The sequence below is a fragment of the Fonsecaea multimorphosa genome, assembly GCF_000836435.1.
Source record: "Fonsecaea multimorphosa CBS 102226 unplaced genomic scaffold supercont1.24, whole genome shotgun sequence".
Lineage (NCBI taxonomy): Eukaryota > Fungi > Ascomycota > Eurotiomycetes > Chaetothyriales > Herpotrichiellaceae > Fonsecaea > Fonsecaea multimorphosa.
In genome coordinates this window covers 325,303-349,613 of record NW_015971658.1, presented here as the reverse complement: position 1 = coordinate 349,613, position 24,311 = coordinate 325,303, and the positions used below count along the sequence as shown (strand labels likewise).

At 52.8% G+C, this 24,311-nt stretch overlaps 8 protein-coding genes across 8 annotated transcripts; 5 read left to right on the top strand and 3 right to left on the bottom strand.

Moving 5' to 3' along the window:
• Positions 1–668: 668 nt before the first annotated feature.
• Positions 669–3,250, top strand: Z520_09528 (uncharacterized protein; the record flags this gene model as incomplete). The annotated part of the gene is made up of 2 exons (XM_016780022.1): positions 669–849; positions 1,029–3,250. The coding sequence occupies 2 exons, from the start codon at positions 669–671 to the stop codon at positions 3,248–3,250; spliced, it is 2,403 nt and encodes an 800-aa protein (XP_016628961.1).
• Positions 3,251–4,272: 1,022 nt separating this feature from the next.
• On the top strand, positions 4,273–7,161 carry Z520_09527 (uncharacterized protein; the record flags this gene model as incomplete). Its single annotated transcript, XM_016780021.1, has 6 exons — positions 4,273–4,312; positions 4,366–4,424; positions 4,492–6,471; positions 6,525–6,768; positions 6,816–6,924; positions 6,972–7,161. The coding sequence occupies 6 exons, from the start codon at positions 4,273–4,275 to the stop codon at positions 7,159–7,161; spliced, it is 2,622 nt and encodes an 873-aa protein (XP_016628960.1).
• A 204-nt stretch (positions 7,162–7,365) lies between these two features.
• Positions 7,366–7,770, top strand: Z520_09526 (uncharacterized protein; the record flags this gene model as incomplete). The annotated part of the gene is made up of 1 exon (XM_016780020.1): positions 7,366–7,770. One exon carries the CDS (start codon positions 7,366–7,368, stop codon positions 7,768–7,770), a length of 405 nt encoding a protein of 134 aa, XP_016628959.1.
• A 971-nt stretch (positions 7,771–8,741) lies between these two features.
• Z520_09525 (uncharacterized protein) lies at positions 8,742–10,056 on the bottom strand (the record flags this gene model as incomplete). The annotated part of the gene is made up of 2 exons (XM_016780019.1): positions 8,742–9,769; positions 10,020–10,056. 2 exons carry the CDS (start codon positions 10,054–10,056, stop codon positions 8,742–8,744), a joined length of 1,065 nt encoding a protein of 354 aa, XP_016628958.1.
• A 1,042-nt stretch (positions 10,057–11,098) lies between these two features.
• On the bottom strand, positions 11,099–14,084 carry Z520_09524 (uncharacterized protein; the record flags this gene model as incomplete). The annotated part of the gene is made up of 3 exons (XM_016780018.1): positions 11,099–13,460; positions 13,783–13,880; positions 13,932–14,084. 3 exons carry the CDS (start codon positions 14,082–14,084, stop codon positions 11,099–11,101), a joined length of 2,613 nt encoding a protein of 870 aa, XP_016628957.1.
• A 600-nt stretch (positions 14,085–14,684) lies between these two features.
• Positions 14,685–16,457, top strand: Z520_09523 (uncharacterized protein; the record flags this gene model as incomplete). Its single annotated transcript, XM_016780017.1, has 2 exons — positions 14,685–15,765; positions 15,817–16,457. The coding sequence occupies 2 exons, from the start codon at positions 14,685–14,687 to the stop codon at positions 16,455–16,457; spliced, it is 1,722 nt and encodes a 573-aa protein (XP_016628956.1).
• Positions 16,458–18,168: 1,711 nt separating this feature from the next.
• On the top strand, positions 18,169–20,342 carry Z520_09522 (uncharacterized protein; the record flags this gene model as incomplete). Its single annotated transcript, XM_016780016.1, has 4 exons — positions 18,169–19,048; positions 19,101–19,448; positions 19,499–20,049; positions 20,115–20,342. 4 exons carry the CDS (start codon positions 18,169–18,171, stop codon positions 20,340–20,342), a joined length of 2,007 nt encoding a protein of 668 aa, XP_016628955.1.
• Positions 20,343–21,505: 1,163 nt separating this feature from the next.
• On the bottom strand, positions 21,506–23,179 carry Z520_09521 (uncharacterized protein; the record flags this gene model as incomplete). Its single annotated transcript, XM_016780015.1, has 1 exon — positions 21,506–23,179. The coding sequence occupies one exon, from the start codon at positions 23,177–23,179 to the stop codon at positions 21,506–21,508; it is 1,674 nt and encodes a 557-aa protein (XP_016628954.1).
• Between the last annotated feature and the right edge of the window lie 1,132 nt (positions 23,180–24,311).

Genomic DNA, 24,311 nt, shown 5'->3' with positions numbered 1-24,311 from the left:
ATGGAGGACTTCTCACATGGAAGGAAGTGGTAACCTCTTAGGAGGCATTGCTGATGGTGCCCAAAAATTGAAAAGGAAGGGACGAGGATCTGGCAGAGCCTCCCTCAGCCTTGCCTCCAATCAACGAGGTTGCTTGAGGCTTGGCAGAATTTCTTGACGACAACATAGACATAGAACAGCCATACTCACCAGTAATTGCCAATATCTGTGAGGACACAGACTCATGAATGATGATGATCTTGATTTGACGACTCAATGATTGCATACTTGGCTCCCCTTTTACATCCGAAGTCTATCCTTTGCGCTTTGCCTCCTTTGACGCGTTCATTGATCGATTGGGCGTTGGCACGCGTTGCTAAAACGCAAAGAATTGCACTCTGTTAAGCACCGCATTCGCCCTAGCCACTCATTATCACCCTCCATTGTAGCAAATGGGACGATTTGTCGGTCTCAAGAACCGTTGATTGACCAAATTCTTGTTGGCCAGCCATTCTACCTGCAATCCACCCGGTGACACATTTTCACGGCGGAGGTCTGCTCTTATCGACCACGCGAACCATACCACCTCGAACCATTGCGGATCGGTCTCGGTTTCAACAATGCATCAAATATCGAAACGCACGTTCACAGACCCTTTCATCCCGTCCCTCTTTGCGTACTGTCCAACCATGGATCTTGTGGTAACGGTCACGACCAAGGGGAGCGTGGATGTTTGGAGGCTGAACGGGCAGAGAGTCTTTGGCTCAAATTTCCCCAAAGACGAAGATGATGGTGGTGACATGGACAGGCAAGCCTCAGCAGAAAGTGGGGGCGGAGGGAATGTGAGGGCTGTTGCATGGAGGATGGACGGTGAGCAGCTTTCACTCTGTGTCCCCCTTTTCACTCCCACTATAGCGTCCATCAGATCGTGTCAATGACCGGTACTGAGGGATGTGGTGCTTCTTGGGTTCAAATCAGTCCCTTCCTACAGATTCAGGAAGAAAGTGCATGCTGACTGTTACGTCGCGACGTCGGGGACGGACGCATAGGTCAAATCCTTGCGATTGCTTGCGCGGATGGCAGTCTATCACTCATAAATACTTTCACGGGCAAAATCTCTCATCGAATATCCAGTCAGAATAAGAACGCCACCACTTCGACTTCATCACAGCTACTTTTACAGACGCAGACACGGAGGCAGAGTTCTAGAGTCTCCTCTTTCCCTGCTTCTCAGACCACACCCTCACGACCGACCATCACAACGATCTCCTGGACAACACACTTTGTCGACCCTTCTCCCGCCACCGTGCGCTCTCATCTCCGTGCGCCAGAGTCCACACTCTCACTTGATCAAATTCTCGGCCTGCGCGCTGACGTAGATAGACTTCTCCAACTGAAAGCCGATCTGCCCCGCGAATTAAGCAGCATCGACGTGGAAGTATCCTTGCCAAGGCTTGCGACATTACCCCCTACCGGTCTCGGCGCGGAGGATGATGTGTTCAGTACGCGGAGCAGTGTGGATGTTGTGTTTCACGGAGGCGGCAACAACGGCTTTGCTGGGTCCGGGGGTGTCGATGCCCTGCTAGTCGGGCTAACTGATAAAGATGGCGGTTGTATGGTTCAGTTGAGGGTTTTTGATTCCTTCGATATAGGAATTGTCAATCTGAAGGGTATTCTCCCTTCAGGACATGGTGCGGGAGGAGCATCAAGGGTGCTGAGAATGGAAAGTCATCCATTCGTGTCAACCGTTTTCTTGCTTATCGAAGAGTCGCCAAAAGATGAAGCTGCCTCGTCGCTGCACCTCCTCGGCCTTGACTTGAGCTTCATCCCGCAGACCGGAAGGACCTTACCTCTTGTGGCGAGGAAAGTCTCGCAGCTAGGTTATCTGTTAAGATACATCTCGCAGGTGCGGACGCAATTGGTCGCCGAGGTCAAAGCCGCATTCGATTTACCGGGCAGGTTCCTCCGTAATATCAACGAATCGCTTGCAGAAGAAGATGAGAATGCGGACTTCACCTTCGCAGCACATCACCTCGCTGTTACTGGAGTTTGCGGCCCGAAACTGAAGGAATGGCTGGTTGACGAGGTTGGAGATAGGGGTCTCAAGCGGTGGGAGAACGCCGTTGGGGATTGTCTTGAGGTGGTGAAGAGGATGACGAGCGAGTGTCTGCTTCCTGCGTTGGAGAGGAGTCTGGCACTGTTATCAAGACTTGACGGCCTTGCCAGATTTGGGCATACTAGTTCGAAGCTTGGACTAGACGAGAAGAAGGTGAATAGGGTGATGGAGACCATCGATGCATTGGGTATCCTTGGTGAGGACCTGCTGCTTGATGTCGTGACCGAATCAAGAGAATTTGCGGCGTTTATTAAATGGTTGAAATGGGAGTGCGAGGTTGAGGCGCTTGAGGAAGGCAGCGAGAGAGCGGAAGAGATGAGGGAGTCATGGACTGGAGAGGGAGAGTTGAGGCTGGTATTAGACTACGTGGGAGGTGCTATGAAGGAGAGTCGATTGAAGAAATATCTCCTAGGAGAGACCAAGGAGCAAGCAGACGGGTTGCTTCCATCCTTTGATGACAGTTCGGATCCAGGATTCTACGCCGACTTCACGAAACGCAGAGCCGGTGGCAGCACGGAAAAGAGCATGCCTACACTGGGCGAATTGGTCGACAAATTACAGAGGCAATGTGAGGCGGTCTTTGCGCGCATTGCAGAAACATTCAGGAAGAGCATCCTCACGAGGTATCTGCAGGAGCTGCCTGGTGAGTGTGTTGGTGAGAACATGGACGTTAGGGTCATCCCCGACGACGCCGATCCTAAGCTGTACAGGCTCTTTGTGATATCAAAGGACCGCCAACGGAAATCTCGTCTTCGACATGTCGTGGTCGAGGTTCCACAGGGAGTTGGAAGGGGTGTCAAGCACATAATGGGGTCGAACTCGCTCGCAATTCCCGAGGTGCAGGAGGTCCTTGATGCGAAATTTATCGACGACAGTGCACTTCTGCTCCTTGCCGAGACCGCATCTGGTGTCAAACTCTACTGGAAAGAGGTCACTGTTGACGGCGAAGGATCGTGGGATGTCCGGCACATTTTCCAGAGAGGGGAATTGGATGGCGTGATGAAGCCCGTTAGGCTTGATGTGAACGGGCGCGTCGGGAGAAGAGTGGTCACTGTCCTTGACGAAAGTGGGCTGGGACTTGTGGTCTTGGACTTGGACGCCGAAGACAATGCTCGCGACGTCGCCGACGGGGACGACGAGCTCATGACGGAGTGATCAAATGGCATCAAGGAAGCATTCAAGATGGTGCACGCCGTTTGTGGCACAAGGCTGAGGTATTGGCCGTAGGAGCTGCCCACGCCATGGCGGGCTCAATTGACTGAGAGGGTTGTCTGTTATAAAATGAGCATGTAGTATTAGCAGCAGTACCGTAGGTTTCAGTGACTCTGTATTACCACACTCGAACATCCCACAACATCGAGGTCGGGCAAGGATGTGACAGGCAGGACGAGGCTGCTCAAGGCTGGCAGATTGCTGGGCCCAGGCGCCCTGAGTGGCGCTACTTGGCGTTGGCAGGCGTGGCAGGGAAAGAGTTTGCACCCGGAGCGTCGGCGGGCGGCCACCAAAAGGTACCTAGGTATCCAGGATCTGGGGCTCTAGGGCTTTCCGGGGAGTGAAATGCTCAACGCAGATGCAGGGCAGGCGTCAGTCGAGGCAGCACCAGCAGTGGAGAGTGAATTAGGTAGCGATAGGGCATCGACAGACACACACATGTAGCGAGCCAGCTGTCTGCTTTAGTCACTGACCTGCACCACCAGCAGATCCGCAATTTGACCACCACAGTCCGACCCTGCAGCTTGGGTGCAGCTTGGGTGCAGCTGGTGCAGCCTTTGACCTGGGCTACGTAAACGATCAGGTTGAGCAGCCAGTGTGCAGCCTGGCTAAGTGGCAGCCCCAGTTAGCGCGAGCCTGACCGCAGTCTATCAACAAATCCATCCCACTTGCAGACTTGCAGTTGCCCTCAGCAAAACACACACCAAATCCGCAGCCCTGCACTGCACTGCACTGCGCACACTCTCAAACCACCGTCTCTTCTCCCTTCTTGACCCGTTCTCTTACCGTCCAACTCGCCAATATCCTTGCCTGCCGTCCCGTCCTACAGGTCGTTCTCTCCTTGAATTCCAGGCCCTGTGTCATTTCTCATTTTGACATCATCTTTGCCTACTGTCTAAATTAGAGCCTGCAATCCTCGTTTTGTCCGCCTTGTTCCTCCCAGACCGCTGCTCGGTCCAGCCATCATGGACGTCAGAGCGGTCTTAGAGAACACCTTCTCTCCCGGTAAGTTTATATCTCACATTTCACGCTTCCGGCATGGCACTGACCCATCCTAGATGCCACAATCCGTGGTGGTGCTGAGGAACAACTCAGACAAGCCCGCGAGGGAAATTTTGTATGTCCATCCCATACCCTACCAGCGACATGAAAAAAATCCAACTAACCAGCGGTTGCAAACATAGTCCGAATACCTTTCCATTCTGTCGAGAGAACTTGCCAATGATCAAGCCAGTCCCGCCGTCCGACAAGCCGCCGGCCTCGCCTTGAAGAACGCCTTCACCTATCGTGACGTGACCAGATTAAGAGAGGTACAGGCAAGATGGTTGCAAGGAGTCGACCCTCAAATCAAGGCTCAGGTCAAGGAATTGGCTGTCAAAACCCTCACTTCGACGCCTCAAGCCGCCAACTCGGCCGCCCAGCTGATTGCGACCATTGCCGCAATTGAACTACCACGCAACGAGTGGCCTGATTTGTTACCTGCGCTCGTCCACAACGTCGGCGCTGGTGATGACAAACTCAAGCAATCCAGTCTGACCACCATCGGCTTCATTTGCGAATCGGACGATGTCGAGCTCAGGGAGTCTCTAGTTGGATATTCTAACGCTATATTGACCGCCGTTGTGCAAGGTGCGCGGAAAGAGGAGGAGAACCAGGATGTTCGACTCTCGGCCTTGTCGGCGCTCAGTGATGCCACCGAGTTCATCCGCAGCAATTTCGAGAACGAAGGCGAGAGGAACTACATCATGCAAGTCGTGTGCGAGGCCACACAATCCCCCGACACCCGAGTTCAAGCCGCTGCCTTTGGTTGCCTGAATCGTATTATGGCCATCTACTATGACAAGATGAGGTTCTATATGGAAAAGGCCTTGTTCGGTCTCACCATTGCAGGCATGAAGAACGATGAAGAGGATGTGGCCAAACTGGCCATCGAATTCTGGTGCACTGTTTGCGAAGAGGAAATCAGCATTGAAGATGACAACCAACAAGCACAGCAAGAAGGATCAACCGAACTGCGACCCTATTTCAACTTTGCCAGAGTCGCGGCACGTGAGGTTGTCCCAGTCCTGCTTCAGTTGATGACCAAGGTCTCCGAGGATGATGCCGACGATGAATACAACGTCGCTCGCGCCGCTTATCAATGTCTCCAACTCTACGCACAGACAATAGGTGGCGACTTGGTCCCAGTGGTCCTTCAGTTTGTCGAGGCGAATCTACGCAGCGAAGACTGGACTCACAGAGACGCCGCAGTCTCATCGTTTGGAGCAATCATGGACGGGCCTGACATTAAGACCCTCGATCCTCTTGTCAAGCAAGCCCTTCCGGTTTTAATTGGAATGATGCAGGATCCAGTTGTCCCAGTCCAAGACTCTGCGGCGTATGCTTTGAGCAGGATCTGCGACTATTGTTCCGACTGTATTGATCCGTCGACACATTTGCAACCACTTATGTCCGCCCTTTTTGCCGGCCTTATGAGCAATCCCAAGATTGCCGCTTCCTGCTGCTTGGCTCTCCTTAATCTGACGGAGCGTTTTGTCGGTGAGGACGGCGCATCAACCAACCCACTGACGCCGCATTTCCAAGATTCTGTGACCTCTCTGCTTGCGGTCACCGAGAAAGAAGGAGGTAACAATCAGCTTCGCACAGCTGCATATGAAGTGCTTGGTGGTTTCGTGACAAACGCCGCTCACGACAGCCTGCAGATCGTTGCAGAACTGTCCAATGTCATTATCCAGCGTCTACAGAGCACAATTCCCATGCAGAAGCAGATTGTCAGTATTGACGATAAGATTACGCTAGAGGAATTGCAAGTGAGCCTTAGCAGTGTTTTGCTTGCCATTGTCCAGAGACTCGAACAGAATATCGGACCCCAGGCCGATCGGATCATGCAAATCAATCTGGAGCTTCTCAACGCCACTGGTAATACGAGCGTCCCTGAAGTTATTTTCCAGATTGTCAGTGGATTGGCGAATGCATTGGCAGGCGACTTCCTCAAGTATATGGACTCCTTCGCTCCATATCTCTACAATGCCCTGGGCAATCAGGACGCTCCGGAAATGTGTTCTTTGGCCATTGGGCTTGTTAGCGACATTGTTCGTGCTCTGGAGGACAAGGCACGACCGTACTGTGATACATTCATGAACTACCTGCTCAACGATCTTAGGGTTTGTCTTCCCCACTCATCTACTCATTTTCCTAGACTAATAACTGTCTCTAGTCCGACAAACTCTCCAACGCGCTGAAACCTCCGATCTTGGAGACCTTTGGTGATATTGCCACCAGCATTGGTGTGCATTTCGAAACTTACGTCACTGTGGTCGCCGGCGTCCTCCAGCAAGCAAACAATGTGTCCGTTGCGAATGACGTCTCGTTCGATATGCTGGACTACATTGTGTCTCTCCGATCTGGTATTGCAGATGCATGGTCAGGCCTGATTCTGGCTTTCAAGGGTTCTGAGAAAGGTACGATGCCTTCTAATACACATGTTTCGAAGCTAACGAAGTTGCAGCTCCCCTCCTCCAAAATTATGTGCAACCCATCTTCGAATTTTTGCAGACTGTTTCTCAGGATATGAACCATAACGAGGGCCTACTCAGAGCTTGCATGGGTATTATCGCGTAAGTGTTAACCCAGGCTGCTCCTAGCTCTTTCTAACAGTTTTCAGTGATCTCAGCGAAACCTTCCCGGACGGATCACTTTCAGATTATTATCGACAAGAATGGATTACCAAGATTATCAAAGAAACTCGAACAGCTCGAGACTTCTCACCGCGGACAATCAATGCAGCACGTTGGGCAAGAGAACAAGTCAAACGACAGACTCAACATCAAGGTACCATCATGAATGCCTCATGAACTTGATGTCGAGAATATCTCTTACCCCCAACACATCCACCTCCCCGGCACCATTACCGCCACCCCGAATTACCCTTGCCCGTTCGCACCCCAGCACCAGCCCCAGCACAGCACATGAAAGCCCCCTGTCAGAGCGCTGATCACCGTTATGTCAAGGTCATTTCTCATCGCAAGCCAGTACAGTAGTGCCAGGACTGGGAAACGATGGCGAACATGAGCCATTGCAATACGGAGAGAATGGTCGCGCGGACGAGTGTCAACAGTCCAATGACCCCCGAAAGCGTAACCGTCTCATACGGCCGTTCAAGAACCCTTCAGCCCTTATGTGGCGCAGTTACTGTTCGACTGGTGAGTCAGATCCAGAGTCGTCACAAGATCTCGGTCGCGAGTCAATGGTGGACGATGTCCATGCCGGATCAGCTCCTCCTATTGATGGCTTTTCCACCAACATCTGGACCGAATATCGAAACGGAAACGGCAACGAAAATCTGGCTCCGTTCGATCACAACTGCGATGGAGACATTGATTCACCTTAGCACCAAGCCTTCTGCAGCCGAAGGTCTACCGAAAGGAAATGGCCGTTATGGCAAAGGCACCTGCAACCGATAGAATTTTGCGGTCTGGGTGCATGCATGGAAAGACAGAAGAGTTCAGACGCAGGACAGGATGATTAGATCTGGAGATCGTTCGGAACAGATAAACAAGACAGCCCCATGATACCCCCTTTAGCCCCATTCCCTCCCTTACTTCTCTCTTTCCCCTTTGCGCCGCTTCCCTTTACCACTCGGCGTCGATTTTTTGCTGGATTGTGGTTGGAACCCCCCGGCTCTGTGCTGCCAGACTTACAGAGAGTGTTGGTTGAGCGATTGTTTGCTCGCCCTGTATCGTCATATCAAATTGAGGCACCAATACTCTACTGAAACTCATTCCCTTCAGGGCTTCGCCTGGTGGTCAGGCTCGATGTCCAGTGGAGGTTCTCCCAAGCATAGAGCTAGGTAGCAATTCAAATCAGATGGTACGAGTTTAGTCTGTCTTGGGCTGTCAAAACCAGTCCAGCAAACGTGAATAACAGCGCGTTAGGACGGATTATCGACGACGACCTTTCATTGACCACATTGCAAGTCGGAATGCAGTCTAAGTGTTCCTTTGTAACGACATGAGTATAGGACGCCAATAATCCATTCGCTCTTATCAGCCTCCAGAGGACCGTCGTATTGATCCGAAACAGAACAAGGGGGGAATAGCTCGAGATACCAGCCCTCAGTCCCTCTACATTCTTTGTCTTCTTTGCAGGTAGGTGCTCGGCCGTCAGCCTCAAAATACGACTTCTCTCGCAATTTCACGATTGTCCATCTACTGGACCTGGACGCACCGTAGGGTGTCCAACTCATAAATACCTCATTTCTCTCCCTCGAATATGTTCTGTCTGGCCAGTGCACATGATCTTTTCCTAGAAAAAAAAATGTGGTCCTTTTCACGTCCCTCTCTCGCACAAGTCTAGCCACTGCAGGGGCTTGTGATGTTTCTTGGTTTGGATCTTTTCACATCCCTTCCGGCTTCTGCGAAGCAGCAGCCTGCTGCTACTGCTGCTGCTGTTGTTGCTTGGCAAAGGTCTCAAACATCTTCCTCGCGCCCTTCCACCACAGCCCCTCTTTCAGATCAAAGGCCTGCTCGATGAGAAACCTCTGGCTCTCATCCGCATACTCGACGGGTCTGCGATAAAACAGCTTGTCCACGACACACTCGACGCTCTGGCCCGTTTTCACGACGCCATCCTCGCCGTTAGACTTGCCGTCTTGGACCACCTGGCCGGTTTCGGAGATGAGTTCGTCGTACGCGCGCACCATTGTGCTGATGGGCGTGATCCATTGCGGCGGCCATTGCGCGGTTAATTCCGAGGGGGTCAGGTTCGTGTCCACGTACGCCGGGTTGATGCAGTTGACGGCGATGTTGTCGGTCGAGTACAGCACGGGCCCGACGGAGCGGGTGAGGGCCAGCACGGCGTGTTTTGTCGCGCTGTATTCCGGGGCGATGGGGAAAGGGTACAAACCGGCGCAGGAGGAGGTGATGACCATTTTTGGGTGGTAGCCTAGGGATGAGGCTGCGGCTGCGGAGGGGGATAGGAATGACGATGGGTTGTGGGGAGCGGGATCGATGCCGTTTGTTGCTGCGGCGGAGGAGTATTGGAGATGCAAGGCCTTCGCAGTGCGCCGAGCATAGTGGACGAACAACTTGAGCCCGTAAAAGACGCCGATCTGGTTGACCTGCGTGCACAGCAGAGGGGGCGGCGTCGGTTCAGCGTCGTCTGCTGCCGCAGCCAACGGATTCGCCAGCGCGATATGCTCCCTCTCCGCCGTGCCCGCGTTGGCCGCGAAGAAATCGACCCGCCCGCCCGACCACTCCCAAGCCTGCTTGAACAGCGACGCCTGCGAGTCCCACGACCCGACGTCCGTGGCGACGAAGAGTACCCGGTCGCTGTGGCCCTCGCGCGCCAGCGACGCGGAGATGGCAGTGTAGGCGTCGGCGCGGATGTCGGCGATCACGACGCGCCAGTCCGGTTTGGAGAGGAGGTGGGAGACCAGCCCGAAACCGATCCCGCCGCAGCCACCTAGTAGGAAGAAGAGGAGGGTTGGGGTTAGGGATTTGTTGTGTTCCTTGAAGGGGAGGGGGGGTGGATAGCGAGAATACCCCCGAACATATATTTCTTCTTGTTGGGGGAGTATATATAAAGGGGCAACATACACACACAAACATACAGGGGGGAAAGCAAGGTAGGAGTATGGGTTGAGCTAGGTGCGGTAGTGTTATAGCAAAAGCAAAGATACGAGTAGAGGACAGGACAGGAGGGAAGAGGGTACCTGTGACTATCGCCGTCTTCATCGTCGTCGCCGACATCTCGACGAGCTATATCTCCTTTACTCCTCTTCTGCGAGGCTGGTTCAAAATGCTGAGATCACAAAGGCTAGCGGCCAACGTAGATATGCTCAAAGGGGTTTCAAAAGGACCGAGGAGGATTTCTTTGAGAGGATAGGCAGAGAAGAGATAGATCGGCCTTTTTTTTTCTTTTTCAAAAAACAGAGCCACAGCGCTTTCGTTGTGTTGGTTTATGCATACTCGGCACCGGGTCTGTGGTCTGTGGGCTATGATATTATATCTATTACCCTTTAGTATCTACCTAGGTACCTAGGCAGGCAGGCAGGAAGGTATCCATCAATTGCTCACTTTCACCGGACCCCCTCCCCTTGGCTAGTCGGTGTACAATGACAAAAAGGCAACTACATACCTAGGTACTACCGAGGTGTCAATGTTCTTCGCCCTTGCTCTGCTTTTGCCCATAGTTTCGGCTTCTTTGGGTCCTGACACATAATTGTCGAGTCGTTGCACCCTTAGCACCCCAGGAAGGATTTTGCCCCGCAGAAGGCTGAGTCTTGCTTTGTTTGTCCTTGGCATCATCCGCGTACAGGGGGCCCTTGACCTGATAAATATGGGAGGGACAGTCGTGCGTATGCTGAGAACACTGCGGGTGGTGTTGATGGTGGCGACGGTGGTGATGGGTGATGGTGATGGTAAACCCTCTTTCGCTCTCCTGGCTCAACAACGGTTGTTCCTCCTTCGTCGAGCCGCATTGCAGGTAATCACGAAATGGCCTTGCATGTACGCAGTAGACTGTCCTGTGTCTCCCACCAACGAGGGTTTCGTGTGGTGCAATCCAGCAGAAGAGAGCGAGTAACTTGTTTGTTGTCCTTGCCCGCCCCGATTGCTCATTGCTCGTTGTCGTCGTCGTAGTCCTTCTGACGCCAAACACCATTAGACTGGGGACTACCCTTCTTCCCATTCCCATGCATTGGTCAAGCGCCCCCTTTTCCCGCCATCCTTGTAGACAGGAAAGACAGGAAATCCAGAAAATCCTGTTGCTGAGCACGTTTGGAACGGTATGTCAAGCCTTGGACCGGTCATGGACCGCCCAAAGAGGCGCAATGGTTTCCACCGCCCTCTCCACGACGGCCTTGATGCGATCTCGCAGCACGGTATTAGCGCATTCCACGTCTAGATTCTCCAGCCAGAGCCTCGCCACATGTTTGTCGAATCGGATCTCCAGTCCCGGCACGGGGATGCCTGCGGCCGCCAGCCGGGCGCGCTCTGCTGCCTCTGCGCGTTCAAGGTCGGCTTCCTCATCTGGTTCATCCGGCACGTCACCGTTGTCGTCGTCGTCCTCCTTTTTCACTCCCTGCGCCCCGGTCACTAGGGCCGTGCCGTCTGGTGGGTAGGCTGTGCGCGGTTTGTCTATAGGCGTGATGTTATCACCGAATTGTTCTTCAAGGAACATGCACAGTCTGGAGAACCGGTCTTGAGGAGAGAGCTTGGTCAGTTCGTTGGTCAGCGTGTTGATGTTATTGTTCTGCTCGTGGCCGTGGTGGGAATGGGTTGACTTGCTCGACGAGTATTTGACGGCTGCCGGGCTGCTCTCTACTGTCATGAGCACCGCCATAACTGCATCGGCGATGCCGTCGTTCATCGTGTTGCCCTCCCATTCGAGTTCGATCTGCTTCTCTCGTCCCGACCACTTGAGAGTGACGCATCCCATAATGAGGAATGTCCGCTGTGGCTCCGCGATAATTTCCTCGTCGGCTTCTTCTTCTGCTTTGATCCCATTTTCTCCATTTCTCTCGTCGGCCTCGACCTTGACAGGATGTCCGTGTCCATTTGGTTCGGCTTTGATGTGACCGACCTCCTCAATGCTGCCAAAGGTGCCTTCCAGAGCCCATTTAATGAGCTCGACCCCAGCTGCGGCTAGAGTAATATGTTGTCGGCACAAAATGGTGGTTGTCGTCAGGCCCGCATATTCGCGAAGATCCTCTGGCGCCATCAAGCTGAGCTTGAAGCCATTCTGTACCAACACTCCACTGATTACTCTCGTGTCGTCGGCTTCGGCGGATGAAGGAGGGGGTATCTGCGCCAGTTTCCCGACAACTTTGGCCACCTTGTCCTTCCTGAAAGGAATCTTGATTTCCGCGCCGTTTTCTGGGCTGTACACTTTTGTTTGATGGGCGTTCGGGTTGCTCGTCAACCGGCGGGAGTTCAGGTCCAGCAGTCGCGATCTCAGCCGTGCGGCTTGAGAACGTTCTCCGTGTACTAGGATAACGTGGGCTGCAGCGACTTGCTCAATGAAATCTACGTTCTCAACCCCAGTAACGTGCGCTGCGAACTGGAACTCCTCGACTGAACACCGTCGAGGGATCATCACCGCCGCATCATCATCTTTGTTTCTGCGACCCATGTTGTGGCCGAGACCAGTGTTTCCCCCGCTCATGATGGCGGGAATCATCTCTGGTTCCGACAGGATAGTCCGGCCCATGGTTCCTTCGATGTTATAACCAGTCATTATGACCCCATTGCGTTGGTCTGGTGCCCATCTCTCGAGTAAGATGCGAGACATGCCTGATTGCATCATGCCGGGCGAAGCTAACATTACACACCCTCCCACGTCGTCAAATCGGTCCAGATTTCGCAGACTGCGCACAAAGCGGAAATCCCAGGGGCCCGCACTGACACCTTTAGCATTGCCAGCGGCTTCGGCCTCGGCCATTCTCTCTCGAAAGATGCGTTTGATGTTGTCGTTCATCGCATTAATATACGTCTGGTATACAACCATGCATTTTCGTGCCGTGTTGCCGGTATAATAGATAGGAAATTTTTGAAGGTCCGAGTGCCGTTGCCAGTAGTCCTCGAGGATGAGCAGCAGTTCTTGTGCTCGACCAAGAGCAAATACTGGCATCAAAACCTTCCCACCACGGCCCAAGATATTGGAGACAGACTTGAGAAGAGCAGTTTCCCGCTCGGCGCGTGGAGGCGCGTTTGAGATGCCGAACGTGGATTCTGTGATGAGGACATCGATCTTGCCCACACGCGCAGCGTTTGGTACCTCGGCAGCCACGAGATGTCGGTCCTGTTCTCGAGAGTAGTCCCCAGTAAAGAAAATGTTGAGTCCAGCGATATTAATCAAAAACATGGCAGCTCCAAGGACGTGGCCGGCCGGATACGGTGTTATCCGGACGCCTGACACCGTATGCGTTGTGTAGAAGTCGATCGTCTCAATTTGAGGCAGAGTGGAAATGTGATCAGCCTCGGTGTAGAGCGAGGTTCTTTGATCGGAAGTTGACGTAGTATTGCTCACTCGGACAGAGTCCTGGATAAGCCATTTGTAGATTGCCTTGGTTGGATGTGTCATGAAGACTCGCCCTTTGAAGTCGGTTTTGGCGAGCACGTAAGGCAGTGCGGCCGCATGATCCAGGTGAAAACTGCACAAGGGTACAGTTAGCTTTCAATTCTGAGCAATCTGGGTCAAATCCTCCCGGCAGCTGAGCAATCAAGGGCAGAGACGACTGGGTTGAAGCTGAAAAGGAGGACAAAGGGGCAGGAACAAGGATCTTAGGTGAACAAGATTGTATTGGTGTCTGCCTATAGGTACAAGATCTCTCGAGCATGACCGTAGAATCCAGCCGCTTCCAAACATGCAGCCGCTTATGGATGTAGAACACCAAGATCCCATTTGTTCTCTGCTCCATCTGCTCAAATTCGCTCTCCAAAGCAACGCAATCGGAAAAGGAGAGGTTCACCTACTGGCTGATTAACAGGATGTCCACGGTGCTGAGATCAAAGTCGTCAAAGTAGGGCATTGCCGACATCCCTTCTCGACCTGTATGCATGCCAGCATCAAGCTACACTAATGTCAGCCTCTGTTTGATCCGGTGATGTCTTGAGCGCCTCACCATCACAGTCTTGCCCTTGTACTGTAGGATATGACACGATCGGCCAACTTCTTGACACCCACCCAACCCAATAAACACCAGCTCATCTGAAGGATCTACTGGCTCATCATCTTCGACTGCGGTCATGGCCGCTGCTTTTCTTTTTGCGGCCATGCTTCTTACGAGGGTCGGCGGAGTTGCAGACGGGAGCGTGACGGATCGAGGAAAGGGTAGGATAGGATGAGACACCCTTGCATGGATGAGATCTTAGATCAGAACATGCCTCACACCACCGAAATCGGGTTCTTAGTATCGTGTCGACTGCCTGCCATTCATTGGTAAAGCGCGAGACTCGATGGACAAACGCAGTGCAGTAGTGACAATTCGGGCAGACGACGGAGCAAGTTAATTGATACTTGTGAATGCGTCAAGTTCTACTTTGGCGAGGGTGAAATAAACAAGCGCAGCACGTGACTGATTGCGGCCTTGGGTCCTGGGTCGCTTGTAGGCAGCCCTTACCCGCAGTTTTACACTTTAACCATCATCGCATCACTCATTCACACCACTTACTCTTGCAATTCTAATCCCGACAGTCTCCTCTTGCGTATCGGCGGACCCTTGGATGTCGACAAGGTGGAATCAGGCATGCTTGGCACAAGAAGGAAGCCGAGCGTGAGTCGACGCTCACTCGGGATCCAGAGTCAGGTTCAGAGAGACAGACACTTCGACGCAGACAGACGCTGAGGTGGAACTGAAGGCAGACCCTTCATCAACATGGCTCACTCGCCGCCTGCGCCATCGCGGCCTCCACTCCCTCAGACACAGACGTCCTTTTCGCGCAACTTCAGTTCTGCAAATGGCAGACCCAGCCCGCTTGGTCCCCAGTCACCTCCGTTAGCCATGAACAACTACTCCTCACCTTCGCCTCAAGCATTCTCGCCTCAGCAATATTTTCAGCCGCCAGCTGCTAAGAGACCCAGATTGTCTCCCGATGTTCAGTCACCTTCTCCTGCCCAAAGCTTTCCTCCCACCCCAACGGCCCAGCCAACCACTCCGAGTGGAAATGCTCCCGTGAATGGCTCAGCCGTACCATCCACGGGGCAAGGATTAATGCCTCCTCCTCAGCGTCCGCCCGACAAAGCAGAAGATCGGAACTATGAAGATATTTTGGTGGGAACCGGCATAAACATTGAAGAGGAGGCTCGAATGCTTGTTCAAAATGACTACTTCGGCTCTTCTCGGACGGCCACTACTAGCAGCTTTGAATATCAAAACAATTCCTTTCCGCGGCCCGGATCCAGTGGAGGCGCAAGCGCCCCACAACAAGAACAGGGAGAGGAACTTCCCCAGGAACATCAGCCGTCAGAGGAAGAGATGAAAGAGAGGAACGAAGCGCGCGCCGACTGGGAAGCGTCCAGATACAGCCAGTATCCTCTGTGGGACATGTTTTTGTTAGGCGGAGCGCTCAACGAAAAGATTCGAAATATCAGCATCACCGAACATTTGGTTGATCCACAGTCTGGAGTGCTAGTTAATACCCAAAAGCATATGCCCCCGCCCACAGTGCGAGTCAACGGGCTGGAAGGCGCCTCGCGCATCATCGACAAGGGGCAAGCTATTCTCGACACTGGGCAGAAGGGTGAGCGACTTTCGGATATCATGAAGGTCATCAGTCTGGCAACACGAGCTCGGATGACTGGTTTACTGAGCGCCTCTTCGAGACTTGCAAAGGAACGCCGGCAGCATTCCACAGGAAAGGTACCGGAGGAGTGGCAAGATATAGCAGTTCAAGCCAAGCCAGCAACCGATGTCCCTGACGGAGCAGCCAGCCCAGCAGCCAGCTCCAGCTTAAAGCGTGAGATTGTTGATTTCGCCTCCCTCTTCTCTGATGCTGACCCGTAACTAGGCACACATTCCCAAGCAAACAGCGACTCCCCATTTCGCCATGAGGAGATACCGGGTCCTATACGTCTAATATCTACATTCGAAAAAGTTTCACAAGCAGAGAGGGCAGCAGAGGAAGCGCGCCGACAAAAGAGAGCCAAACGAAAAGCCGCCAAACAAGAAGAAGCAGGCGCAACAGCAACCGAGACTAATGCGACGCCGGAGGCTGCCACTGTTGCCAATCTGGACGCGGAGAAGAAGACGACGAAGAAAGAGAGGAAACTAGCAGAGAGCAAATTCTCCGAACAGCAACAACACAAGTCGGCCAACGAAGCGGCACGAATGGCCGTAGCGGGTTTATTTGGCAGTCGCTTGGGCGGCAAGAAGTCAAGAACTTACGACTGGATGAATGCTGGTAAAGCAGGAGGAAGTCCTGCGGCAACTCCAGGCAAACCGCCAGCGTCAGCTGCACCGTCGACAGCGGGGACACCGGCCCCTGATCGAGCTCGAACTATTCCAAAAGAAAAGCAGTTTGGTAACTGGGATGAAGATAAGGACGCTAAGATCCAGGCCCGAGACGTGTTACTCGTGCTGGAGAGCGATGGGCGCGCCTCACGTTCATATGTGAGAGGCCTCAGCCTTCCGGAGAAAACTGATTCTTGATATGTGCATTTCTAGATTTTGCAAGCACTGCTTCAGGGAGCCATTTTACGGCGCGCCTTTCATCGGAGGAGCGATCGGCCAAGCCTACTGTAAGATAATGGGATTTTCATAAAAAGAAAACAAACCAAAACGGATAAAGAAGCCAAATTGAGGTTTCGAGCAGAACCGAGCAAGCGCACAGAGCAGCAGGCAGAATGACAGTTGGTGGTGGCTGTATTGGCATGAAAGGAGATCAACGTATTTGGCTTCTGAGATCATCTTCAGCAAAGTCGCCGTTGGTTCACGTCAGGGCTGAGTTGAGTGTGAATTTGTCCAATTTAGACTAGCGCAATGCAGACTATCATATCGTGGCAGGCCGGGGAGGCAAATAAAGTGCATTGGCTTTGGTTCGGCGAGAGTTCCAACCTCAACCACGCACCGACGAAGTCCATTCGGGTCTTGTCGCATGGGGTGATCGCCATGGCACGGCAATTTGAGGTGGCGGAAACTTGTCATCCCTGCGATGCCTCCTACTTTTCCCCGACACCGGAGAGGAGGGAACGTGCGGAGCCTACTTAACGCATTACATTGTATTCCTCTCACCTTTTTCGATTCATGAGACAAATTAGCAGAATACCAGGAATTATCACTGTGCGCAAGAGACGATTGTCGTGGTGTGACGAGGGGGCGTTATTGGACTCCTCCCGGTGGCTCAGCGTCACTCACTCATTTGCCGCACAACTTTGGGAACCCCCCTGGAGGCCTGATAAGCGACAACGACTAGTAGGCCAAAGGCGCGTGGAGGGAGGACTTGGGGCCACTGCTCACCAATCCTGGGGCTTGGAGTGAAAAATAGACGCCAGTGACAAGAGCGGTGCTCAAACCAGTGTCTGCGAGTCCTGACTAGAAGGCAGCGAATTGCGAGGAGACTGGGAGAATGTTTGGACTATTCTTGAGTACTAGGAATCGCATACAGGAGGATACCTACCTAGGTAATACGCGTGGAAGGGTCTAGATAGTGCATCCTGCGGAGAGCAGACAGCGGACGTAGGCGGTGTTCTGGTTAAGATGCCAGCCCTGGGGCCCGGCGTTGGGGCACGGGAATGGTGGTGTCATTCGCCCGTGGGCAGCCCATGATTCGGCCGGCTAACTAGACGCAGTTCTCCATGTCGATTGCCCACTGCCCACTGCCCAGAAACAGACCTGAACCCTTTCTTGCTGGCCCTGTAACGTGAAGTGCGCTATGACCGGCCTGGTTAATGGCACACTGGATCGCTGGGCGCCCGTCAAAGTGCAAACCTCACTTCACCTCAGTCTACATCATCGTCGTCCTCCACCCTCTGGTTCTTTCTCAACCTGACTGGCATCAGTTTTATTCTTCGTCATTGCTTCAAGTCTCTTCTCCCTCGTACCTCTCTACCGTCTCCTTGATCGCAGAAAAAAATGAGCGTGGATCTGCTGCTATAGGCGTTTCCCGCCTGAAGTTGTGCGTGTCCACGTTTTCACCCGATCCTCGAACTCCGCCTCGACAACGACCTTCTGACGTCCATCCTCCCTCCTGTGGTTCTATCTCATCATCTGCCACCTAAATCTTGTCCTTTTCACCGCCCTAGACGAATTTCGAGACCAAACACACGACCATTGACCCCTCTGGACCCTCGCATGTTGCTCAGGGCAGTCGGCAACATCTGGGTTGTCGAGCCACTCCCACCGAAAACAGGCCTGAAACACCATGTCTACTCCCTCGATAGCAACAACCCTCTTACCTGCTCACCATAGCCAGTATGGTTATGCCCATCAAAACCTATATTCGCCGAGTACCCGCCCTTACCCCACTACCAACACACTACCTGCACCTCAGCGGCTGAACACTTCGTTTCATTCCTATCCCAGTACCGCTCAGTACCAGCGACCTCAACCATCCCCAGCAATCTCTTACAGAGGGCCGTCACACGCTTCCACAATGCCTCCGTCTCAGTCCACCTCCACCCTTTCCGATGCTCATCTCAGAAGACAGCCGGACTGGAGTGAATTTTACAAGAACGGGATCCCGAAAGAAATCATTGTTATTGACGACGACAGTCCTGAGCCTCAAGGGCCAGGAGACGCTTCGAAAAGGCAGCAGGGAGAAGATGCCGGGGGTTACGGTTCCAACGCAGGCCGGAAAAGAAAAGTTGATGACGGTTACGAGATCGAATACACAGACAGCCCGACATATTCGACGCACCCGGCCAAATTTGGTGCATCATCCTCGTCCGCCTCTTATCATTCTGGTGACCGAACCACTTCTCTCCAGACCGTGACAGCGCCAACCTCACTTGAATCGTATGGCAGCAACCCTGCTAGCAACAGTTATGAAGATGTCAGAACAGGACAAAAGCGGAAACGGGTAACATCCCAAAAAGAGACTCGAGCACAAGCAGCAAAGAGAAAACAACAAGAATCTGCCCCGGACGCTTTTGAAGACTATGTCCCCCCTCCAAAACCTCTGCGAAAAGCCGCGGATGTTCACGTCCCGATAATACGTGATACAGAAAGGCATAAGAATATGAAAGTGGATGATGATGATGGACATTACATCGTGACTCCCGGCACGAAGCTTGCTGACCGATGTGAGTATTATCATCTGCGGATGGTTTGGACTCTTTCTGACAAATTTGATAGATGAAATTATCAAGCTGCTTGGGCAAGGCACTTTTGGCAAAGTGGTCGAGGCTTTCGATTCGCGAAAGAAGACAAAATGCGCCGTCAAAATTATTCGATCCGTGCAGAAGTACCGCGATGCTTCTCGGATCGAGCTGCGTGTGCTTTCTACACTTGCTCTGAATGACAAAACCAACCGCAACAAGTGCATCCATCTACGGGACTCCTTCGACTTTCGGAACCACATCTGTATAGTTACGGACCTCCTGGGACAGAGTGTGTTCGATTTCCTCAAGGGAAATGGCTTTGTGCCCTTCCCAAGTTCGCAAATTCAGAGCTTTGCCCGGCAGTTGTTCACAAGCGTCGCCTGTGAGTGCCACATTCCTCCCTTGTGAGAGGTCAACGCTAACCTTGCACAGTCCTGCACGATCTGAACCTCATCCACACGGATCTCAAACCAGAAAACATCCTGCTGGTTCAGAACGCCTACCAGACCTTTACCTACAACCGCTCGATACCTTCATCATCTCATACAACGTCAAGAACTGCTCGACAGCGCCGAGTCCTTCTGGACAGTGAAATTCGCTTAATAGACTTTGGCTCAGCCACCTTTGACGACGAGTATCATTCCTCTGTGGTATCGACCAGGCACTACAGAGCACCTGAAATCATTCTGCAACTGGGATGGAGTTTCCCTTGCGACATTTGGAGCATAGGGTGTATCATTGTGGAGTTCTTCACGGGCGACGCATTATTCCAAACGCACGATAATCTCGAGCATTTGGCTATGATGGAAGCCGTGTGCAACGGCAAGATCGACGCCAAATTGGTCAAGCAAGTATGCTCGGGGGGTCGTGGAGCCAACGCAAACTCCGCCGCCAAGTTCTTCAATAGAGGGAAGTTGGAATATCCCAACAACGAAACATCAAAGGCATCCAGAAAATATGTCAAGGCGATGAAGCATCTTCATGTACGTTTTGGGCTTCTCATGCCTGCTTTCATTTGAAGAGGATACTGACAGTGATTCCCAAACAGGAATTCATTCCCGCCTCCAGCCCGTTCAACAGGCACCTCCTTGACCTGTTAAGGAAGATTTTCGTGTATGACCCGAAGAATCGGATCACGGCAAAAGAAGCCCTCAAACATCCTTGGTTCAAAGAAACCCTTGTTGATGACGGTACTGAAGCAATTCGGATACGCGAGGAACGCGCTGTTCAGACCCAGGCCGGCCCAGATCCGAAGCGACCGCGAATGAATCAATAACAAACGTCGGCGCGCTACACTTGTACCTGCAGAGATGATTGTGTTAATGACGACGCTGCGGAAAAACTGTGGCTTCCGCTCACGACATAGCCTAACGCCATGGCCTGATGCTACATATGTCGGAGTCAAGAGTGAGGACGATGCTAATGATTGATTGATCGGATTTGGAAACTCAACAACGCAACTACATACTGGATTGCTGCTGCGGTCTAGCGGAGAGCGTTCGAACCTGTGGCTGCCAGAAATGCTACGCCCACTCGGTGGGAAAACTCGAGCAACAGGTCCTCCAAAAGAAGTCAGTGTCAAGACAACCCTGTAGGAGTACAGTGGGTGGAAAATACATTTGTTTCAAGTGACGAGAATGGGTGATCCGACTCACAGTGAACCCCGACAGTCACTTGGTACCACTGGACAACCTCCATGTCTTTCCAGGCCTGGAACGGAGGGAGGAGGAGGAGGGAAGCCAGTGCAGAGTACAAATTTTGAATGGAAATAAAGACTCGAGGGGGCTAGACATGGGGCATGATCGTTAGCCTTGCTTTACATACCTAGCGATAGGGCGGCTGTAGCTACATTACCTACCTACTGATAGCGAATATCTTTCCCTGCTCCATGGCAGACAGTCAAGGAACATGTGGAGAGCAGACCGGAAGAAGATGGACATTTACGGCCAACAGAAAGCATGAAGCCTTCCTTCCTATAGCCCGTTCTTGCTACCTGCGTAAGAGTGATATTCTTCGACTACTTCTAGCTACACAGGGGTACCTCAGCCTCGAGAAACCGTCAACATGTATGGAGCACGCACTGGGTCACGGCGTAGGTTGGCAAGAAGGCCGAAGCTCGGAGCGCACAGTGTCGAGGGCTTCTTCCCTTGTACAGTATGATTGGTTCGCCGTTGCGACCAGGTTTGTGATCATGAACATGGTGTCTCCTGAACCCCTATTATTCCGTCGTGGGAAGGCGGCCCTGTTTCAGCCAGCAGCGAGGAACACCTCAGATGCCTTCTTTCCCCCACGGAACTTCCCCCACGCCGTCTCTGGTTTGGAAGTTCAGGTATGTAAGCAAAGTCTCGGGTGATCGCCACTCCTCAAGCGTTCCTGTTGTGCCTGTCATGTCTTGGAACGGCGGCTTGACGGGTGGGGAGAAAGCGTAAGCCACTGACCTCAGTACGTGTATGCCGTCGGTGCCTGTTGCGGGAGTGCTGTCTCCCAACAAGGCGGAGCGGTTGCAGGTGGTTGCGCATACGGATATGATGTCGCGGTAGGAGAATGGTGTCTGTAGAGACCCAGAGCCCAATAGCCTCCGGCATATGTGGGGATGCAAGCCTGTAAAAATGGAAGCTGATATGGGTAGGGATATGCAATGCATAGGTGACGTTGCACAGAACCACTCCTTTGCGCGTGGACATTCCAGACGCTGCCATCTGGACAGGGTCCTGGGGCATATCGGATCTGGGTACCAGTACCAGGGTGAATGTTGGGAGCAGGCGGAGATGATCGGTGCTGTCCTCTCGTACTGACGGGAATAATCGGTTGCTGAGGAGGCTGCCCATACATGTGCCTGGCCTGGTTATTCGGAATAATAGTCTGTATTTCATGCCGATTCCATGTCTGTGACTGCAACGCTCCAGGAGAACCAGGCTGTGGTAGAGTTCGCTCAGCTGGCTGCACAGATGGTGAGTTGTGGTGGGTGCATGATGGCGTGGAAGATGATTGGGGGTTCGGCGGCCTTCGCGAGATAGATGTAAGAGCAGTTGTTTGACTAAGTCTGCTGGAGGTGGAAGGCGAGCTAATCGCCCGTATGGCTAAAAAATCTGACCGAAAAGACGGGGCATATACTGACTGCTCTGGCTTGTAAGGATTGCCTATACTTTCGCGCCACTCTGCGACTGTAGGCTTGTAGGAAGGAAATCTCGACGAGCTTGAGGAGCAACGCTGCGCACTCTCCTGGGGAATGAAGGTGGTATTGTGGTGTCCACTGGTGGGTCTGTCGCTCCCCGTTCTGCCTGAGTGCACAGCGGATGGGCGTGGAGATGGGAACTGGCTGGAGCCTTGACGGTCATTTTGAATATTGCGCTGTTCTTGACTCTTGCGCTGCTCAGCTATACCGCGCTGTTCAGCAATCCTGCGCTGCTCAGCAATGATCTTCCCGTGCCTGGCCCGTGCCGAAGAGAGTGCTGACATCTGGCGAGAGGAAGGAGGCGAGACTGCTACCATTTGGCGGGAGGAAGAAGGCCGCTGTGATTGTTGGTCGCCTTCGCCAGAGGCCCGGGAAACGGTTTTCTGGCTACTCATCGTCCTTGCTGACGCTGCCCCCGAGCGCGGACGCGAAGAGGGTTTCTCTTGAGCTTGATATCTTTTGTTGCATCGAGCGGTACCACAACGTGACCTCGCACTGCTTCCCCTGCCGGAGCGGATTCCAGAGCGCGCTGGAGAACTAACTGAATTCTTCGATTCATGGGTTCCATTAATTTCCCGATCCTGTGAGCCTTTACCTTCTGTTCGTTTCTCGCCATCCGCGGGGGCAGCCGCTGTATCGTCCTTTACATCTTCGGCTCCTTCTTCCGCCTCGTCTGCATGCGATTCGTCGTCATCTGTGACCGCCTCTCTGGCCGGCTCCGTCTCGGCTCCCTCTCGATCACCCTCGGACGTTTTGGCCGCGACAGCTTCGGTATCTGGTTTAGTCAGTAGTGCGGCGCGTGCCCGATCTCGTCTGCTCTTCCGGATGGCTTCAATTCGCAGGTACTCGTCGTGCATGAGCAGCTTGGCCAGGCCAAACCAAGCGCTGTTACGACTGTCGCCGCCAATCCAGCGAGGTCGTGGGATTTCTCTCGGCATCTTCGATGGAGATCGATCAAGTGTTCCGAGTTCGGCAAGCGATCGGGAGAAAAAAGAACTCGTCGCATGTGGGACATGATCCGCTTATAAGGCATGGCTGCTCAAATCTTTCACCTACCGATATATATATTGACTCACTTGGGTCCAAAATGACACCAGCCCGTCAATGAACGACTGACAATGACACTCCGAGATGAATCAGTGCCTCAGTAGATCACTATTGTAGTCTAGGCCCGCGTCGTTGGAGATGAATGAGTCGCGCAAAAAAGAGTGCATGAAGGTCGTGTTTCACTTGCTGTGTCAAGCCTGTTTGTTTGACTGAATGCCACAAGCACATGTTACCGTGAAGCACTGGTCATTATTCTTGTGCGTGCATGAGAAGAAAGGGAGTCAGTCACTGTTCAACTGGTGGCCCCCCGTGTGTCAATGCTGGAGGGAATATGAGGAGCGCAGAGAGAAGGGAGGCAAGGGAGGTTACTAGTACCAGGGCGTCCGGCGCAGCGGGAAACAAGCCTTTTATTAGAGTTTAGAGTCCGCGGGCGGCGGGCACAAGCGGTGACTAAGCCGCAGTGGCAGTTGGCAGTGGCAGTTGAGTGGCTTTGGTGGCTTGGCATCTGACGTGGGAAACTTGAAGAACAATAATACGACGTATGAAATAATGACAAGAAGAGCCAAGGCAAATCTTGTTTTTGAGTGAGCCGACTGTACCGAGTAGTTGGCTTCCCAAACCAGTACTCGCACACCTCATATAGACACTTAGGTAGGGTCACATGGATATGGAGCGCCTTTACAGTATTTAATAATGAAGTCACTGCAGAAGCGCCCCTCGCGTGGTGGCTGATGGCGTCTGCTCTTGGATTCCAATTAATTAATACGCTGATGTTCCGCTCTTTCCCGGCCATGCATCAATGCGCTTCTTGCTCCCTCCGCACACAAAATCCCGCCGCACAGCTCGATTCACCCTTCAAAAGTCCATCATCCTCATGTCTACCTAGTGTGCAAAGTTCATCTTTAATCTCTTGAAGCTCCACCTCATTCCAGCTGCTGTTCGCTTATCAAACGTCGTAGTCCTGCATCCTCGGCTACGAAACCTGGATCTCGACCCTGACAAGACCCTCAGTGGCTTCATCCT